The sequence below is a fragment of the Nicotiana tabacum genome, chromosome 14 (genome assembly GCF_000715075.1).
Source record: "Nicotiana tabacum cultivar K326 chromosome 14, ASM71507v2, whole genome shotgun sequence".
NCBI classification, from domain to species: Eukaryota; Viridiplantae; Streptophyta; class Magnoliopsida; order Solanales; family Solanaceae; genus Nicotiana; species Nicotiana tabacum.
Window position 1 is genome coordinate 40,134,654 of NC_134093.1, and position 16,894 is coordinate 40,151,547.

General features: G+C 35.7%; 1 protein-coding gene and 1 non-coding gene across 3 annotated transcripts; both read right to left on the bottom strand.

Moving 5' to 3' along the window:
- Positions 1–1,236: 1,236 nt before the first annotated feature.
- TRNAE-CUC (transfer RNA glutamic acid (anticodon CUC)) lies at positions 1,237–1,309 on the bottom strand. The gene has a single exon. It is a non-coding gene; the product is annotated as a tRNA-Glu (tRNA).
- A 1,636-nt stretch (positions 1,310–2,945) lies between these two features.
- On the bottom strand, positions 2,946–8,591 carry LOC107786361 (E3 ubiquitin-protein ligase RHF1A-like). 2 transcript variants are annotated; one of them, XM_016607827.2, is made up of 9 exons: positions 8,383–8,591; positions 8,169–8,304; positions 6,731–6,777; positions 6,578–6,640; positions 6,168–6,258; positions 5,766–6,073; positions 5,441–5,536; positions 5,003–5,363; positions 2,946–3,332 (listed from the first exon to the last, which is right to left on the bottom strand). In XM_016607827.2, the coding sequence occupies exons 2-9, from the start codon at positions 8,286–8,288 to the stop codon at positions 3,321–3,323; spliced, it is 1,098 nt and encodes a 365-aa protein (XP_016463313.2). In that variant the 5' UTR covers positions 8,289–8,304; positions 8,383–8,591; the 3' UTR covers positions 2,946–3,320. The 2 variants fall into 2 exon arrangements, with proteins under 2 accessions (XP_016463313.2, XP_075085626.1); XM_075229525.1 differs by having other exon boundaries at positions 5,766–6,082; positions 8,383–8,574.
- Between the last annotated feature and the right edge of the window lie 8,303 nt (positions 8,592–16,894).

The window sequence follows — 16,894 nt, forward strand, 5'->3', positions numbered from 1 at the left end:
ACCAGAATTAATAAACGGTGAAATTTTTAATCTTCAAACCGAGTAATATGTGACACAATCAAATTTAATAAACGGTGAGGTTTTTAATCTTCAAACCGAATAATAAATTGGGGTAGAAAATCACTAAGATTTTAATCTCCAAAACGAGTATAAAGTCACTTAGACTTTATTCCGACAAATGAGTAGAAAGTCACGAAGACTTTAATCTCAATGAACGAGTGAAAAATCATACAGATTTTGATCTCGAAGCAGGAGTAGAAAATCACGAAGATTTTATTCTCCATAACGAGTATAGAAAATCACGAGAATTTTAATTCCCTTTCCACATAGTTTTCCAGCTAAACCATTACAACACTTTAAATAGTTTGATCTCTTTCTCTAATCAAACATATATAAGTTCATCTTTACATATGTTACATTCATGATCTCAAGAATACTTTCAAGTATCAATGTAAGCCTAATTCATATCTTACAGCATTGAAAATAATCTTTCACATAGCTTATGCATGTTACCAAATTCTATATCAACTGCTAATAGTTTTCATATGGTCAAAGGAATTACAAATTAACCGCAAATACATGTTATTCCTACTCATGCATATATTCTAAATATGTAATATGAGATCAACACATAATAAATAACTACCCTAAATTTATAGAAGTAAGATATCATAAATCACTGAGGATAGGAAATTAAAGAATGAATAGAAGAAGAAATAACCCGATATTGATGCCACTGTTCATTTTAATTCACCTCTGAGGCAAACACACTGTTTCGGGAATATTTTCCCTCGTTTCCGAAAACATTGAAACAACGTCAATAGTGACACTTGTTATAATGATGCAAATGCACCCTTAATTTGTACTTCTGGAATTGCGTATTCTCTTTGATCAGATCCTTAGGCAATTGCCTTCACAAACACGCTGAATTTTGTATTTGCTTCTACCATACAAATAAGACTTAATCTATTTCCATTAGATTACAATCTGAGTTGGTAGGCAATCAAGTCATATCTTTTTGAAGTACAATTTCCGTTTTCTTTTGGCTACATGCCAGTTGCCGCTCTCTATTGTAGATTCTTCTATATATTTAATTACTTTTTGCTTCGATCGCAATACAATCGTGTAGAAAGTTAATAGTCACTAAACACTAGTGTTTTTTGAAAATTTCTACAAAAAGGATGCAATTGTAACCCGAAGCACAAAGCCCAAAAACATGGGGAGGAAAAATGAGATTTCTGTTGCCGGGACTTGAACCCGGGTCTCTCGGGTGAGAGCTGAGTATCCTGACCAACTAGACTACAACGGATCTGTTGAGGTAACCACGCAATATACTTTAACAACCCTCAGTTCACTGACTATAATTGTAATACTACTACTATCTTTGTTTATTGCCGAAAAACTACATGAAAGGAGGTTCAATTCAATGTTAATCAGTAACTTCACCAATTATTCGTTGCATTCCGTAGATTACTTTTTGCTTATGCGAATTATATCGTAAACCCCGTAAAAGAATTAGTCCAATCCAATAGTGAAGGTTACAATTGAATTGTATTCCACGAGTTCAAGTTTCAATAGCCTTCTCACTACTTCCATCCCGTTGAGATGAATAATGAATAATGAATTGTATGTTAAAAAAGACCACAGAAACCAAGTACTGCATTCAGCTGATTTTCAGTTCGTTTGCAATAAGAAGAGAAAAATGAGTGTTACATGTCCTACGTTAGAGAAGTTTAATTTGCTGCTTGCCTGTTATGACACGTTTAGACGTCAGTTCGCACATGGATACGAGTATTTGAAGCAGAGTGGACTATTAAACCTAGAGTTTCAAAGACGTCTAGCATCTATTTCATTACAAGTGGAGGTCTTTGGTCTGTCGCAAGAAAAACTCAACCTGTAAATGACAACAAGTTGTGGAGCCTAAGGCTGATCAGAAGTTCCCTCATTTTATGAACCCAATCCATCAAGCATTCAATCCTCATTACAGGCCTGCTGACAAGCTTCGTGTAAGATTTCTATCACTCAACATTCGGCTATTTGAAATTACTTTTACTGTTCCTTTCTCCGTATAATTTAAAAGAAGAAAAGAAAACGTGGGTTGAGTAGTGAAAGGTGGAATCCCATCCCTCAACCTTCTCTTCATGTTTATTCTTTTCTTTTTCTTTATTTCTTCAATTTCTCTCTCTTTAAGTGATGGGGTAATGAAAATTTTCCATTCAAATCATTACTTTAAAGTTTTGAAATGAGTGAGGAACAGAATAACGAGTTATATTGTATAGCAGTATGTCTGCTACGAGCAAAGGCAATAAAAACTCCTAAAAGTGAATTGTCTTAACTGTGAAATTGTCAAATAGGTGAGGTGTAGGAAATGGAGATTACAGGAGGAGCCGGTTTCCTTAATCTCGGTTTAATATGGGAAGGGATGGAAAAAAACATTGAATGATCATAAGAAGAAAAGATATCATGTTCTCGGAATGAAGGTTAATGGACTATGGAAGAGTGCGATTGCACCATGTATGCATGCCCACGATTCATTCCTACTTCACAAGCCAAGTTCTCCACCCATTTGGTCTTGCTACTAATCAATAAGAATTTTGGTGTCCTTTACCTACACTAAACTCAATTTTTCTTATAATGATTCTGTTTATGGTTGACATCCTTATTAGTCATCTATGTCTTTGCTATGACCGTGACATCAATTAATCAGAGGACCATGTTGCTGTAAAGTAGCTATCGTACTCCATATTTCACATACATGACAACACCTACAGGCGAGACTTAGAAGGTTAGGTGCACGGCAGCAATGTGATGACCAAAAACTAACGCTCACTCTAATGCGTCTGCTACATTTTCAAGCAGTCACTTGCAATCACGCGGATCAAGCTTCTGTATTATGGTAGTAAATATCAGCTACAACAGTGAAAAGCAGAATTGAGAAGAAAATATTGCCACCAAAAAGAAGAATGAAGGATAGTCCATAAGACATCCACTCTTCAATATCCATTAAGGTAATGGACACGGTTATAAATTTACACAAGCTTATCTTCTACTTCGCAGTCTTCCTGTCCTACAGGTTTACAGGAAAGAGAACAGGTCATGAGACCTTAAGGCTTAAGCACAAACTGTAATTTCTTCAACAGCATATCAATCTCCATGTTTCACACAGTAACTGCAGGACGCAAGTCAATCACCTACTGCGATAACTGACCTTTAGAACATACGTCACTTGCAGATTTTAGATTATGCTAATAAGTAGATAGCAGAGACAAAGAGGACCATAATCAGGTACCATTTATTCTGACTTCGACAGGGTTGCAGTATCAGTTTCCATTCTGAAGAAAAAGAAGGGAAAGAAACGATTAAACAATGGAAAGAGCTCATTTCAAAAACAAAGAGAACCATTGAGATGGATTGTTAAAATAAATTTTTGGTAATCTCCAATCCTAACCTCATGTTATAGTTGCTTGATAAACCTTACTAGTTTGATGAGATAAGGAGAAGAAGCTGAACTGTAACTTCCAAATAATCAATTTGATTTGTTTGTAATTTTTAATGAGGCTTGTCGATGACATAATTAAATAAATAAAGGTTTCTGTAATAGCTTAAATTTTTATATAACGTGGTATCAAAGTAAAAGGTGGCCTTAGGTCAAATCTTATTGCAATCCTTCGTCAAAAAGTATTTACACAAACTTGATCATGAAATAAGAATCAGCACTCACGTGAATGCAGACACATTTTTAGTAAAATAAATATGTTTTTTCTAACAGTTCAAGTTTCTTACTGAGGTGGTACAATCCGACCAGATCCATTATTCTTTTTTCTATTGAGCACATAGGAACAGATGGAATAAGAAATGTCATGGGAAACTCTTTCTAACACATCGCACTATGAAAAACTAAATTAAAATGTGGCAGTAGTTCTGGTAGGAGAACAAGTGAATTATGGAAATACAAAGGAACAAGCATAGGAAGCAGTGGCGGAGGCAGGATCTCCGTGAAGGGGTTCAAGAAAATAAAGATCGTAGCTAGTGGGAATTGAACCTATGACTTTTCAAAGATTTTGAACCCCCTTGACCACTAAGCTACACTTTCAGGTTGTGTCAAGGGGGTTCAACACTTAATATATAGAGGTAAAAAACAGATTTTGCCTTATATATACAGTGTAATTTTTCAGCGAAGGGGGTCCGCCCCCCTAAATCCGCCCCTGATAGGAAGCACGAGCACCTAAAATCCTATCAATGCACAACTGTGTCAGATACTGAACATCCTTAACACACTAAGATTCATCTTCCTTTCGTAGCTTTTAATCATTTCACAAACCCAGAGGCGGATCTAGAATTTGAATATTATGGGTTTAAGTTCAAGATTCTATCACCACCCATTTGATTTACTGGATTCAAAATCTATTATTTGTACTTATTTAGTGGATTTTTAAACACATACACAAGGTTCGAGCCAAAGCTACTGGGTTCAGATGAACCCATAAGTTATACGCAGATACACCCCTGCCCAAATCAAACCACATTCCTACTGCATTGACGCAAATCTTTTATTTAATTGTTTCTTCCTTTCCATATAAATATGGCCTGGCGGAGCAACGGAAATATTTTGTAAGGCATAATAAGTATATCTCCACTTGCCTGACTGTAATCTTCATTTTCTAATTTTCGAGAGAGACAAAAAGGAAATATATAACGTGGCCTATAAAAAACAAAATAATAAAAAAAGGTCGTCATTAATGTATTCTGTTTAGGAAATATTGTTTTAGATTCTGAGTCAAATTTCCAATTCCATAGTTGTACGCCAGTAATTTATGTTCAATAAGAAAAAATTCAAGCAGATTAGGCTTCCAAGTTTGGTTTTCTGTTTAACGGAAATAAAAAATCTAGCAGAAACTATAGATAACAAATGGAAGAGCAAATTGGCAACATCAGGGATGACGAACACGGAAACAAGTAAAGCTTCATAATTATTCGAGATATAGTTGAACCAACTACAAACCTGTCTAAGAGAAATTTCCATTTGGCCAGTGTTGGTGTTGGAGATCAATGAAGGAGTGGTAGGAGTTACTTCAATTGTAGAATTCTTTCTGCAACCATCATGCGATTGAAATGTCACATTTCCTTGCTCACACACTCCTCTACTAGGAAAATTTGAGGTACCCATGGTACATGCAGATAATGGTTCAGAAGCTCCAGTACGTTTTGAAGTAAGATCAAGTCGTTCAATCATTCTTGTAACGCCAGCTATTCCAGCACTCATCTCACGCTGAACTTCTTTGCCAAGTTCCTTGACAGAGGTGTTGCGTGATAATAATTTTTCCTTAAAACCACGAGTACCTTTTGAGATTGATTCTTTATACCTATTGAAACAAAAACAATAGCTTCAGGGGCAAAATAAAAATAGCTTTCAAGGGAAACACAAATTAGAGTTCCTTACCTCGCTGAAGCAGCAGACCATTTCGATTTTATAGATTCAGAAAATGCAAGAAACTCGGATGAGCTTGACCCCTGCGGGCCATAAGCCGGTGGTTGGCTGAAGGAATTCCAACAAGTAACCAAATAGTGAGGCTTACAATTTGAATCGATTGTGGAAAAACTCAAAGAAAATAAAGGTAAAAATGTAGTGCTGCCACAATTACATTGCACTTAGTAACCACATCGAGGATTAAGAGATAACGCATATTATGGATTTTAATCTTTAGGTGACTTAGCTTCATTAAGCTCTCGATTTATTTATCAGGCTTTATAGTTTTCAATCATACCTAAGCTTAAAAGGACCATTTCCATGGGCAGGAACTGATGATGATGCAGGCCCAATACTAGATGAAGTTGCAGAAGCAACAGATCCATCCCCAGTAAACTCAAAGCCTTGGGGCTGTACGGTGGATTCATTATTCTGTGTCTGGTTTGACCTAACTCCTACCGGCACAGAAGGGACAACCTGTGTAGGACCAATTCCTGAAGACGCCTGTCTTCTTCTTCTGTTGACAAGACGGACTCTACTTGTCGCAGCAGCAAAATGTCGCATAATTCGCTCCTCAAAATCAGAATCATTCTGCTGAGGGGCATCCTGGAAACACTAAGGCTCTAACTCAGTATAAATGAAGCCAAATTTAGTGGAAAGAAATGCAGAAGCCAATTCCAAGTTTAGAAATGTCACCCACATGGTTGGTTTCAACGTCTTCGTTGGTATGACGCACATTAATCCTTGACCTCATGTTCCTTTCAATCTCCACTGCAGCTAGTAGCTCTTGGCTGGAGGCAAATTTATTTGATGGAGATCATCACAAAAGAGGGAAATAAATATGCAGCAATGAGGTATCAATCAGAATGTTTGGCTCTTAAACAATATGAATTCTGAATTAAACAATATAAAGTTCCTTGCAGAAAAAATAGAATAAGGTATGTAACTCTGGCTGCATTGCGTACTGCAGCTAGCAGCTCTTGGCCGCAGACTAAAGTTTAATGTCAGATACTAGAACGAGGAAACCACATAAACAATACACCAATTCCACGAGAAAGTCAATGGTTGATTCTTATACAGTAGCATTCTTAGCCATAGAAGTTTGAATACCTCGCAGGGTCCTTTAGCGCAAGAACCCTCCAACAAATTGGGCACTCCTTGCTTCTCTGAGACCTGAACAGAATTAACAAGATGTTCATTGAGCACATCGACCAAGACAATGGTGGCTAAAATGTGCAACATAATAACAAATTTCGAATGTACCATTCAAGAATACACTGCAAATGATATTCATGCTTACAATCTGTTACCTGAAACGAAACAAGAAATTAAGAAACTTGGAGGAATGCACATAATCAAGCATAAGAAAGAATTGCCACAAGAATCAAAAGAAGACATCACCATGAGACAGCAAAAACTTTGTAACATCACTTTGATACATACTTCCTTTACGTCAAACTGAAGAAAACTGACTAATAATCTTTTGGAAAAAGGATATTCAAACTAGTTCACAAAGTACAAATAGTCGGAAAAATTAAAAAAATCCTAAAGCCCCTAGGAATTAGTTCAAGTGGCAAAGGTTGAGGGACTTGTGACTTAAGTCATAGGTTTGAGCGTTGCGCCATGCGATCTAAGCCTGATATTTAAGTGGAGAAGGACCGAGGGATGGGCCCATTATCCCCGAGTTTCAAAGGCATCAACTGGTCACTAGGTCCTAAGGGTTGATCCCAGACGAATTTCCGGTCATAAGAAAAATCCTAAGAAATCAATTAATAGCATTATTTTCCATTGGGGTCTGACCAAACATTGGACCATACTAAATCACAAAACAAATGTTAGATGGGTATATCAGCAAGATCAGCAGAGAAACTACGCGCACCATACTCTTTTTTTACGTTGAGAAGCTAAGCAAAAAAATTACCAGGCCACCATACTCCAAGCTTACTATAAGAACAAGCAATTCTAAAGCATAACTAAGATCTAAATCATACCACGAATTCATGCATACTCATTTACATATCCTTCTCCAGTAGATTACATTATCGTTATGCAAATCCTAACATAACAGGGGTTCTCGAAATTATGTTCCATCAAAAGAAAATTTTGATAAAGAAAAAAACCCACATAGTATTAGATCTTCAATGTAACAATGACAACCGACTGATCAAACCGCGATCAATAAAGACATACATGAGTAACAACATGTCACACTAAATTTCAATAATTAAACCACAAAAACCAAACTTTTTCCTATTTTTTTCGTTCCATTAAAAAGTTGTCGGAACTTCCAAGGCGTGAAAATTACACAATAGTACTCCGCCATTCAAATCACCGCACATTAGAATCATCTAACATCTCCTTAATAAACAGAAAAGCCTCAACTTTACGCTATATATAGCATTTTTTGGATATAACAGAAAATGCATTTAAAAAAAACAGGAGAAAATGAAAATGCTACGGGCAGAAAATCCCTAACTTCCACGCAATATATATAATCTAGTTTTAGCCAGAAAAAAATGCATCAAAAACAGGAGGCGAAGAATGGAGATAGCATACAGCAGGAAGGATCAACGGAGTTAAACAGCTCAAGGAAAATGCTAAAACCGAAAAAACCTAACTTCTACGCAATATATACAATCTATTTTTAGCAACAAAAATAAAATAAAAACAAAAATGCATAAAAAACAGGAGCGAAGCATACATCAGGAGGATCATCGGAATTAAATGGCTCAAGGCAGATACTACAGGCATCCTCAAAGCTATCATCAACGACGGCCGGCGACGCGATCATCGGCGGCGAGTTAAACGAATCGTTGGCCATGAAATTCAGCTTAACACTGTAACAATCAAAATGTAAGTATATGGATATATAGAGACAAATGTATATAATATATTTACAGAGAGAGAGAGCGTACGGAGAGAGGGAAAGCAGAAAGGTAAGGGGAAAATGTGGAGAATAAAGTAAAGATGAAGAAGGAAGGAAGATGAAAGAAATAGAAATAGTAGTTACTAAAAACGAAATCCTAGAAAAGTGTAGGCTGTAGAGAGAGAAAGCGTGTAAAAAGGTCAAAAGAAAAGAATTATGGATGAGAGATTGCTGGAAAACAATCCGATCTCTATTCAGACGGTTGTTAGAATAAATCAACTCTTCTACCTTTTTTTACCCAAAAATAAAAAGAGTTAAATTTTCAGTCTTGGTTTTATTGTCTTCTTATTGAAAAATAACTAAATATTAGTACTAATTAATGTAGTAATTATTTACTATGCGGGTGAGGGGGTCTCTGTTGACTCTTCTTGTCCCATACAACTTGATTGAATTATTTTCTCCGTCTCAAAATCAACAATGACGTACTACTAAAGAACGAGAGTCAAGTCTACTTTGGACTTTAATTTTCTAATTTTTTAATATTATTTCATGCTCACGACTTGCGTAAAGGTACTACGTTCCAGGCTCGTCATGCATTCCCAAATTTATTTTAAAAAATTTAATTTGAGTAAAATTTGATTTGAAGATAAAATGTATTTGAATATCAATTTTTAAAATATATTCATTTATTTTTTTGAAATAACATGAAACATGGCTTATACTCACAAGTTATAAAAATTATTACAAATACCCAACAACACTTTCATCAATAACATTCATTATCATTATCACAAATCATAATCCTGAACATAAATAAATTTGGTATAAATTTATTATTTTTATAATGAACTACATAATACACTATCAGATGACCATTATTACAAAATAATAATGGTGAGCTCTTTTATAAAATACAAAAGTTTGGGGTAATTTTTAAAAAATATAATAGTAATATTTTGGGCCAAAATTAGCTATTGATCTGGTTTTTGGGATTTGGGTTTTGAGTTTTGGGAATTTGCCAAACGATGGATAAAATTTATAAACAAATATGTATTTGCCAAAAACAATTTGGAAATTTTTTTGCAAAATCTATGGCGAAACGAATTTAAAATTTAAAAATGCATGAATTTGTATCAGAAAGATTGTAAGTATGGTGCTCTAACTATTTAATTATTTGATGAAATTATTATTATTATTATTATTATTATTATTATTATTATTATTATTATTTGGAATGGCTTCATTTCACCTTATTGTTGTCATTATTATTACTAATATAAAATACTATAGTTTTGGAATTTTCACTTGAACCAATCCTTTAAATGAAAAATAGTTAGAGGGGTAGAGCAAATCTTAGTCTTCCTATTAGTTGGTCGTGCAGACCTCACTTATCATGTTTAGTTTTTAATATTGTAAGTGGTATGCAATATTGAGTTACAACTTTTGGTTGCTTAAGAGTACACCAGATGGAATACGACAATTAATTTTTTGATGATGAAATACTTACCCTTAAAGTATTATTGCATTGATGTATTTACAATTATTTGTTGATATGGTAGCAAGAGAAGTTGACACAACTATTTATGATTGTTGAAGTACATTTTTTTGTTAAAATCTAATATTTGTGTAGCTAAGAAAATAATATTCATGTTTCACTTTATTAAAATAGCTAAGAGGTGTTGTTTGGTTGGGGAAAGTTATCTCTGGAAATGAGATAATAACCATATATATATTTGTTGATAATTACTTTATTGTCTCACTTGTACCTTGAGAGATACTTCCGTTTGGACATGAAATTTTCCCCCCTTTTTTTCCAAAAAAATTTCACTTTTTTTTTCGAAATCAACGTTTGTTCATAAAACTTTCAATTTTCACTTGGGATGCATATCTACATTTTCAAGGTTAATATAATGGTTATAGTCACCTATATTAATTTAAAAAATTTCAGGTTTGATCTTTTTATCAACTACGTGTAGCTAACTTCTAGAATCTGGATATGACAAAGGTGAAAATAATCAAACGCGAGCATGTTGAAAAAATTAAAGCCATAAGAAATCTACATTTGTCCTATTTCAATTTCGTCTTAACATAGGATAAACAAGTCTTAATAAATCAAGCATTCATAGTGAGCATAAGAGATGCAAACACTCATAGTATTTATAATTAAAATAGTATAATAAAAATCATATACGGCGCACTAAACTTGTTTGGATTTTTCTCTTGGACACCTTACCTAAGCCATATTCCAATTGAATACCAGCCCAAATTTGTAGCAATTATACATTTTTTTTACAACCAACCAAAAAACAAAGAGAGTTTAATAATGTGGCAAAATAACGAATTTAATAATGACATGTGGTATTTGGATCCAAAATAATCATTAAAAAATGAATAATGAGTTAAAAAAAAAAAGAAAAAGGAAAACCTATTTTCTACACCCCACACCCATACACCCCCACCCACCCTTTGTTCTTCTCACCCTTAGAGCAATTGCACCTGTCTGCCGTCCTCTCCAATCCCCCGTACCCACCGGCAAGTTTTTTCTCTTCTTTTGTTCTTATTTTGTTATCATTCATCTTGAATCATCATACAAATTAAGATCAATAATTAACATGGTGTGGTAGTGTGATGGTAGGCTAGAAACCCGTATTTTAGTCGTATCTTGCACTCTAATTACAACACTTTACTTGCGTTTGAGCTTAAATGATGGTGATTTGCACTTATTATGTATTTATGCCTTGCACGAACTGATTCCGAGTTAAAAAGATAAATTGGAACTAAATCGAACAATGTGGAGCTTTGAAGTCTGAGTAAAAATCCAAGAAAATAAACTAGGATCGTGTTCAAGGGTCGAGGACCAAGTCTGGATATCAAAAAGTGAACAAAAAATCCTACTCTTAGAATTTTACACTGCCACGCAGACGGGGGCACCGTAAGGCGCGGCGCGGCAGTGCTGTGTGGGCTGCCTGACAAGAAAATATGGCTTATGAACTTCTCCACCGGCATGGCGCATTGGGCGCCGCGCCCTGCATCGCGCATATGCATTTACTTTAGAGTATTTTCCTGTTTCGGCTTGAAAATGGTAGTTCCGTCCTGTAACGACCCAACCGGTCATTTTGAGTATCGTAATCTCGTTTCCCCATTTATTGCTTATTCTATGTTAGTTTGTTGTTATGTGACTTGCCAGGGTGGTTAGTTTGGTTCGGGAGATGTTTCGGAATGAATTGAAAAACTTAGTCCCAAGATTAGAAGCCTAAGTTGAAAGAGTTGACTCGATTGACTTATGTGTAAACGACTCTGGAATGAAGTTTTGATGGTTCGATAGCTTCGTATGGTGATTTTAGATTTAGGAGTATGTCCGGATATTGATTTGGAGGTCGTTTCGGCTTGAATTGGCGAAAGTTGGAAAGTTGAAGGTTTGGAGAGTTGAGAAGTTTGACCGAGAGTTGACTTTATTGATACCAGGCTCGTATTTTGGTTCCGAAAGTTGGAATCGATCTGTTGTGTCAGTTATGACTTGTGTGCAAAATTTGAGGTCAATCGGAGTTGGTTTGATAGGTTTCGGTATCGATTGTAGAAGTTGGAAGTTCAAAAGTTCATTAAGCTTGAATTGGGGTGCGATTCGTATTTTTGATATTGTTGGATGTGATTTGAAGTCTCAACTAAGTTCGTATCATATTTTAGGATGTGTTGGTATTTTTGGATTGGGTCCGGGGGGCCTCGGGTGAGATTCAGAGTGATTTCGGATTTGTTTTGGACTTAGGATCTTGGCTGAGTTTTTCTGATGCTTGGTGTAATCGCACATGCGAGATTAAGGTCGCAGGTGCGAAGTCGCAAAAGCGACAGGCTCGTTACAGGTGCGGAGTTTGTCCGGGCTTGGAAGAGGCCACAAATGTGAGGTACTTTCCGTATCTGCAAGCCCGCAAGTGCGAGGTTGTTGGCCGTAGAAGCGAATTTTCGTAGGAGAGGCTGGGGTCACAGCAGCGGATTGTCTCCGCAAGTGCGGATGTGCTGGAGCGAAGCCTGGACCGCAAAAGCGGTCCCGTAGGTGCGCATTGAGGGCCGCAGGTGCGGTTTTGCTGGCAGTGTTTTAAAAATCGAGGGTTTGAGTTCTTCTATCATTTTGGGAATTTTGGAGTGCGGACTAAGGCGATATTTGGAGGGATTTCACCTAGATTGAAGAGGTAAGTGATTTTTGATCGCTTTTGTCCATGTATATTGAATACCCATTGATTATTTCACCTAATTATTATGAATCTAAGTTAGAATTTGGGGATTTTTTACCCGTGTATTGGAGAGTAAGATTTGGGAAATTGAGGGTCAATTTGTGGTCAGAGTTAGATAATTTTGGTATGGTTGGACTCGTTATTGAATGGGTATTTGGATTTTGTAAATTTTGACGGGTTCCAAGGCGTGGGCCTGGGGTTGATATTTTGGATTGACTTTTTAAATTTGGTTAAAGAACTTAGCTTTACCGTATGGAATCGATTCCTATAGCTTGTATTGACTATATTAAGTTTTTTGTGACTAGATTCGAGTCGTTCGGAGGCCGATTCACAAGGCAAGGGTTTGTTGGAGTATTGGTTTGCGCATTTTAAGATAAGTAACACTTCTAAACTTGGTATTGAGGGTATGAATCCCTGTGTTACGTGTTATATGCTTGGTGTTGAGGTGACGCACATGCTAGGTGACGGGCGTATAGGCGTGCATCATGGTAACTATGACTCGGTTGATTCTGTGGTAATGTGTAGTTATCTAATCTTGTTTCTATCCATGAAATTTCTACGTGTTAGAGTAATTGAGCTGTGATCCATGTTAGACTTCATGTTTATGCTATATGCCTATTTTGTTGGGACCCGTTGAGGTCATTTCTGTTGTTGAGTTTGTAGGCATGCAAAATTTATTGAATTTAAATTCAATAAAATAATTTGGACTATTTTAAATATATTAGTCCAAATAAATATTATGGGCCAATATAATTAGATTAAATATATTAGTCCAATATATATGAATTAAATAATGAAGTCCGGATCTGTTAGGCTAACCCACTTAATTGGGCTACAAAAATAATGAGCTAATTTCATTAGGCCCAAGATATTATCTTCCTACTTGCCCAGTTTGGTGTCACACGTGAAATGACATGGCACGCCAAGTGAAACGGAAGATCCAATAGGATCAAGCCACTTATCAAAATGATAAGGCATGCCAAGTCGCATTAGAAGGCTAATGAAACTGCACCACGTGTGCAAGTGACATGTTCTGGCCAATCAAATGCGGTCATGTCACACTCTTTTTGATTAGTCATAAAGAGTTTGTTCTTATCATAACTCTTCCCTCCCACAACTATAAATATGAGTCCTCATAACATAGAAAACACACCAGAAGTTATAACAAGAAGCAAGAAAGAGCTCGTGGATCGAACGCTATAAATTTCTCCACAAGTTTCAAGCTTCAAGCAATCAAGTTCAAGCTTAAGAACGAAGAACAAATCAAGTTCAAGCTCAAGAACGAAGAACAAATCAAGGTCAAGTTCAAGCAATCAAGCTCAAGCTCAAGAACAAGATCATCGTTCATGGCAACAACTACATATTCAAGATCAAGCTCAAAGGCCCTTGAATTTATTTACTATTGGAAAGAAGAATCAGGGGATTCATAGAGATTGTACACTCATATTATTTGAAATAAAATACTAATATTGTTGCAATATTTTTCGGTCCTGATTTTATTCTCTCGACGCAATTTATTGTCTACAAATTCTGGAACGCCCAGTGGGACCAGTTCTGCCCTTCATCCCTTCCTCCTGCAAATCGAAAATTACAAGTTTTAAGATTATCTGTTATGATGGCCGGGTACTTCAAGTCTCGTCTTCATGTTTCAGCAAGCCTACACCTCGGCAAACCTTGAAGTAGGGGCATTTGTAGATACTGAAATTTTAACAGATCAAGATAAATCCTAAATTCAAGGTGACTCTTGAAATATTAGGAGTCGATTACGGTTACTTGGTGGCTACTCCACCCAAACCCTAATTCATGCCTATAAATAAGGATGCATATGTCCTTCAAAGATAATCTCATCAATCCCATAGTGCATAAAGAGATCACATATACGATCTCAAAATTCCATAAAAATTCATGGAATATTCATTAGAGATCAAAGACATGTCAAATATGTCTTGCTCAAAGTTCTAGCAACATTCAAGATCCAAATGGAGTGTTGTTATATGCTTCTTAATCATCAAATACATCAAGGAGATGCATATCATCCTACGTTCGAGAAATACGCCGCTAAGGCCCTCGAATTACGAATAACAAATCAGAGGGAAGAATCAAGGGAAAAATAGAGTTGTAACCTGCAATGTTTATCAATAAAATCTTTTTCTTTATAGTAGTTTGTGATTGCAGTTTTATTTTTCTGCACAAATTTATTGCAAACAGAGTTATTTGCTTAAATTGAAATTATGTACTCAGTCATATTCATTCATTTGAATATCATATCTCACTATCGATTATCATTACAGTTACATCATGTTATCATTGTTTGGGCTGAGTGGTATGGAATATATGAGCCCGTGATACTAGAGAGATTGATGACTGAGTTGGGGCCTGAGAGTCGTGTTGTGAGTGATATTATAGAGCGGGCTGCACGCCGCGGCATGCCTTATTGGCTTTATATATATTATTACTATTATTATGGATTGGATTATGGACCGGGTTGCATGCCACAACAGGTATATATATATATATATATATATATATATATTATATTGGATTAATATATATTATTATTATGGAACAGGCTGCATGTCGCAGTAGGCCTTATAGGCTTTATCTATTATTATGGGATCGGGTTGCACGCCGCAACATACCATATTACCTTTATATTAGTGCTTGGGTAGGATCCGCCCCTCCGGAGTCCGACATACCAGCAGTGAGCGCATGTACCGTACAATGCTGAGTGATTGAGTATGATAAGTGGGAGTTGAGACAATCATATTGAGTACTCTGAGAGCGTGAGTACTGGGAGTATCACTGTGATGTATTACATTTGACATGCATATTTTCCATGTAGTCATAGAGATGTAACATTCCTCATGCTAGATGTACTTGGCATATTTTATCAGTGTTGAGCTTGAATTGTTGAACTCGAAAGCATGTCTACATTTCTGTACTGTGTACGAACTGATTATGGAGTTTCCTTGAGTTATTATTGCTATTGTCATCATTATATCTATGATGTCATTTGTTTTGGCTTTTGATTGTCTTTTTCTGAGCTCGTCACTGCTTTCAGTCCAAGATTAGTTCTGTTACTTATTGAGTGTATTGGGTTGATTGTACTCATACTATACGGTGGTTGCTAGATTTGGTGCAGTATCTGTTCGGAGACTATTGAGGTAGCTGTTATGACGCCCGTAGACCTTGAATCTCTTTCCTTTTAGTTTTAGTCTGTACTATTCTACTTTTCAGACAGTTGTACTAGAGATTCAGAATGCGTTAACACTTAGTAGCTCATGTACTCTTTGACACCCGGATTTTAGAGATTTTATAGTTGAGTCACAATTGTTCTTATCAGGCATTTATGAGATTTTCACTGTTAAACTTATCGCATCATGATTTAAATTTTAAATTTGTAGTTATTCTGTTATTATCGGCTTGCCTGGTAATGTAATAGGTATCATCACGACATGTTGAGATTTGGATCGTGACACGTCCAAATCCGCTTCTATATGATATAAATACATCAGAAACACATTTTTGAAGGGACTTTTGACTTTGGGCTCTTTTGGAGAGCATTGGAGGCTTCAAGACACAAGATTTCATCTTTCTTATACCAATTCAATACGAGAGTTTGGATTGTAATGTTGGATTGATGTTTTCTTGTTCTTCAACTCTATTTATGATGACTCCCTCCATGATTATGGAGTAGTTTACCGTAGGGTTTGACATGTATTAATGACTTGATTGTTATCTATGGATTTGATTATTGTTTGACTGCTTGAATTTGTTGGAGCTTTAACTCTAGTTGTGATTTTATTCATTATCGTATTCAATCGGAAGAGGAGCATAATATTGAATATTGTTGCAACGCATGCCTTAATTTATTTTGGTACTTCTTTAAAGTAATTGAAAGAGCTTTGTGATCTACCGTTTGAATTAAGATTGAGAAGATTCACGAGAAGTTTCTTTTAGATCATTCTTACCAATAGATTCTTGCAAGTTTCACCGCACTTCATATTAGCTTATTTGAACGTTTTAGGTTTAATCGAGAGAGGAACCTGAATCAGAATAATCGGATAAGAACATGTTGAATTTGAGAGAATCAATAGAACATCATTAAGAGTGAAATTTGACAATGTCAAATCTAGGATAACAATCTTGCACCTATCATATCATGACCCTTATTTCTCACACTAATAACAATCCAAGTTTGCTATCTCTAGTTCTCTGTGATCAATTATTAATTGCTTTAATTTTAGTTTGTTAGTTTAGTATTAATCATCCCAAATTAAAGTGTTGATCATCCTGAATAGCGTTTAAGCCAGAAATTACTTGAATATAATTTAA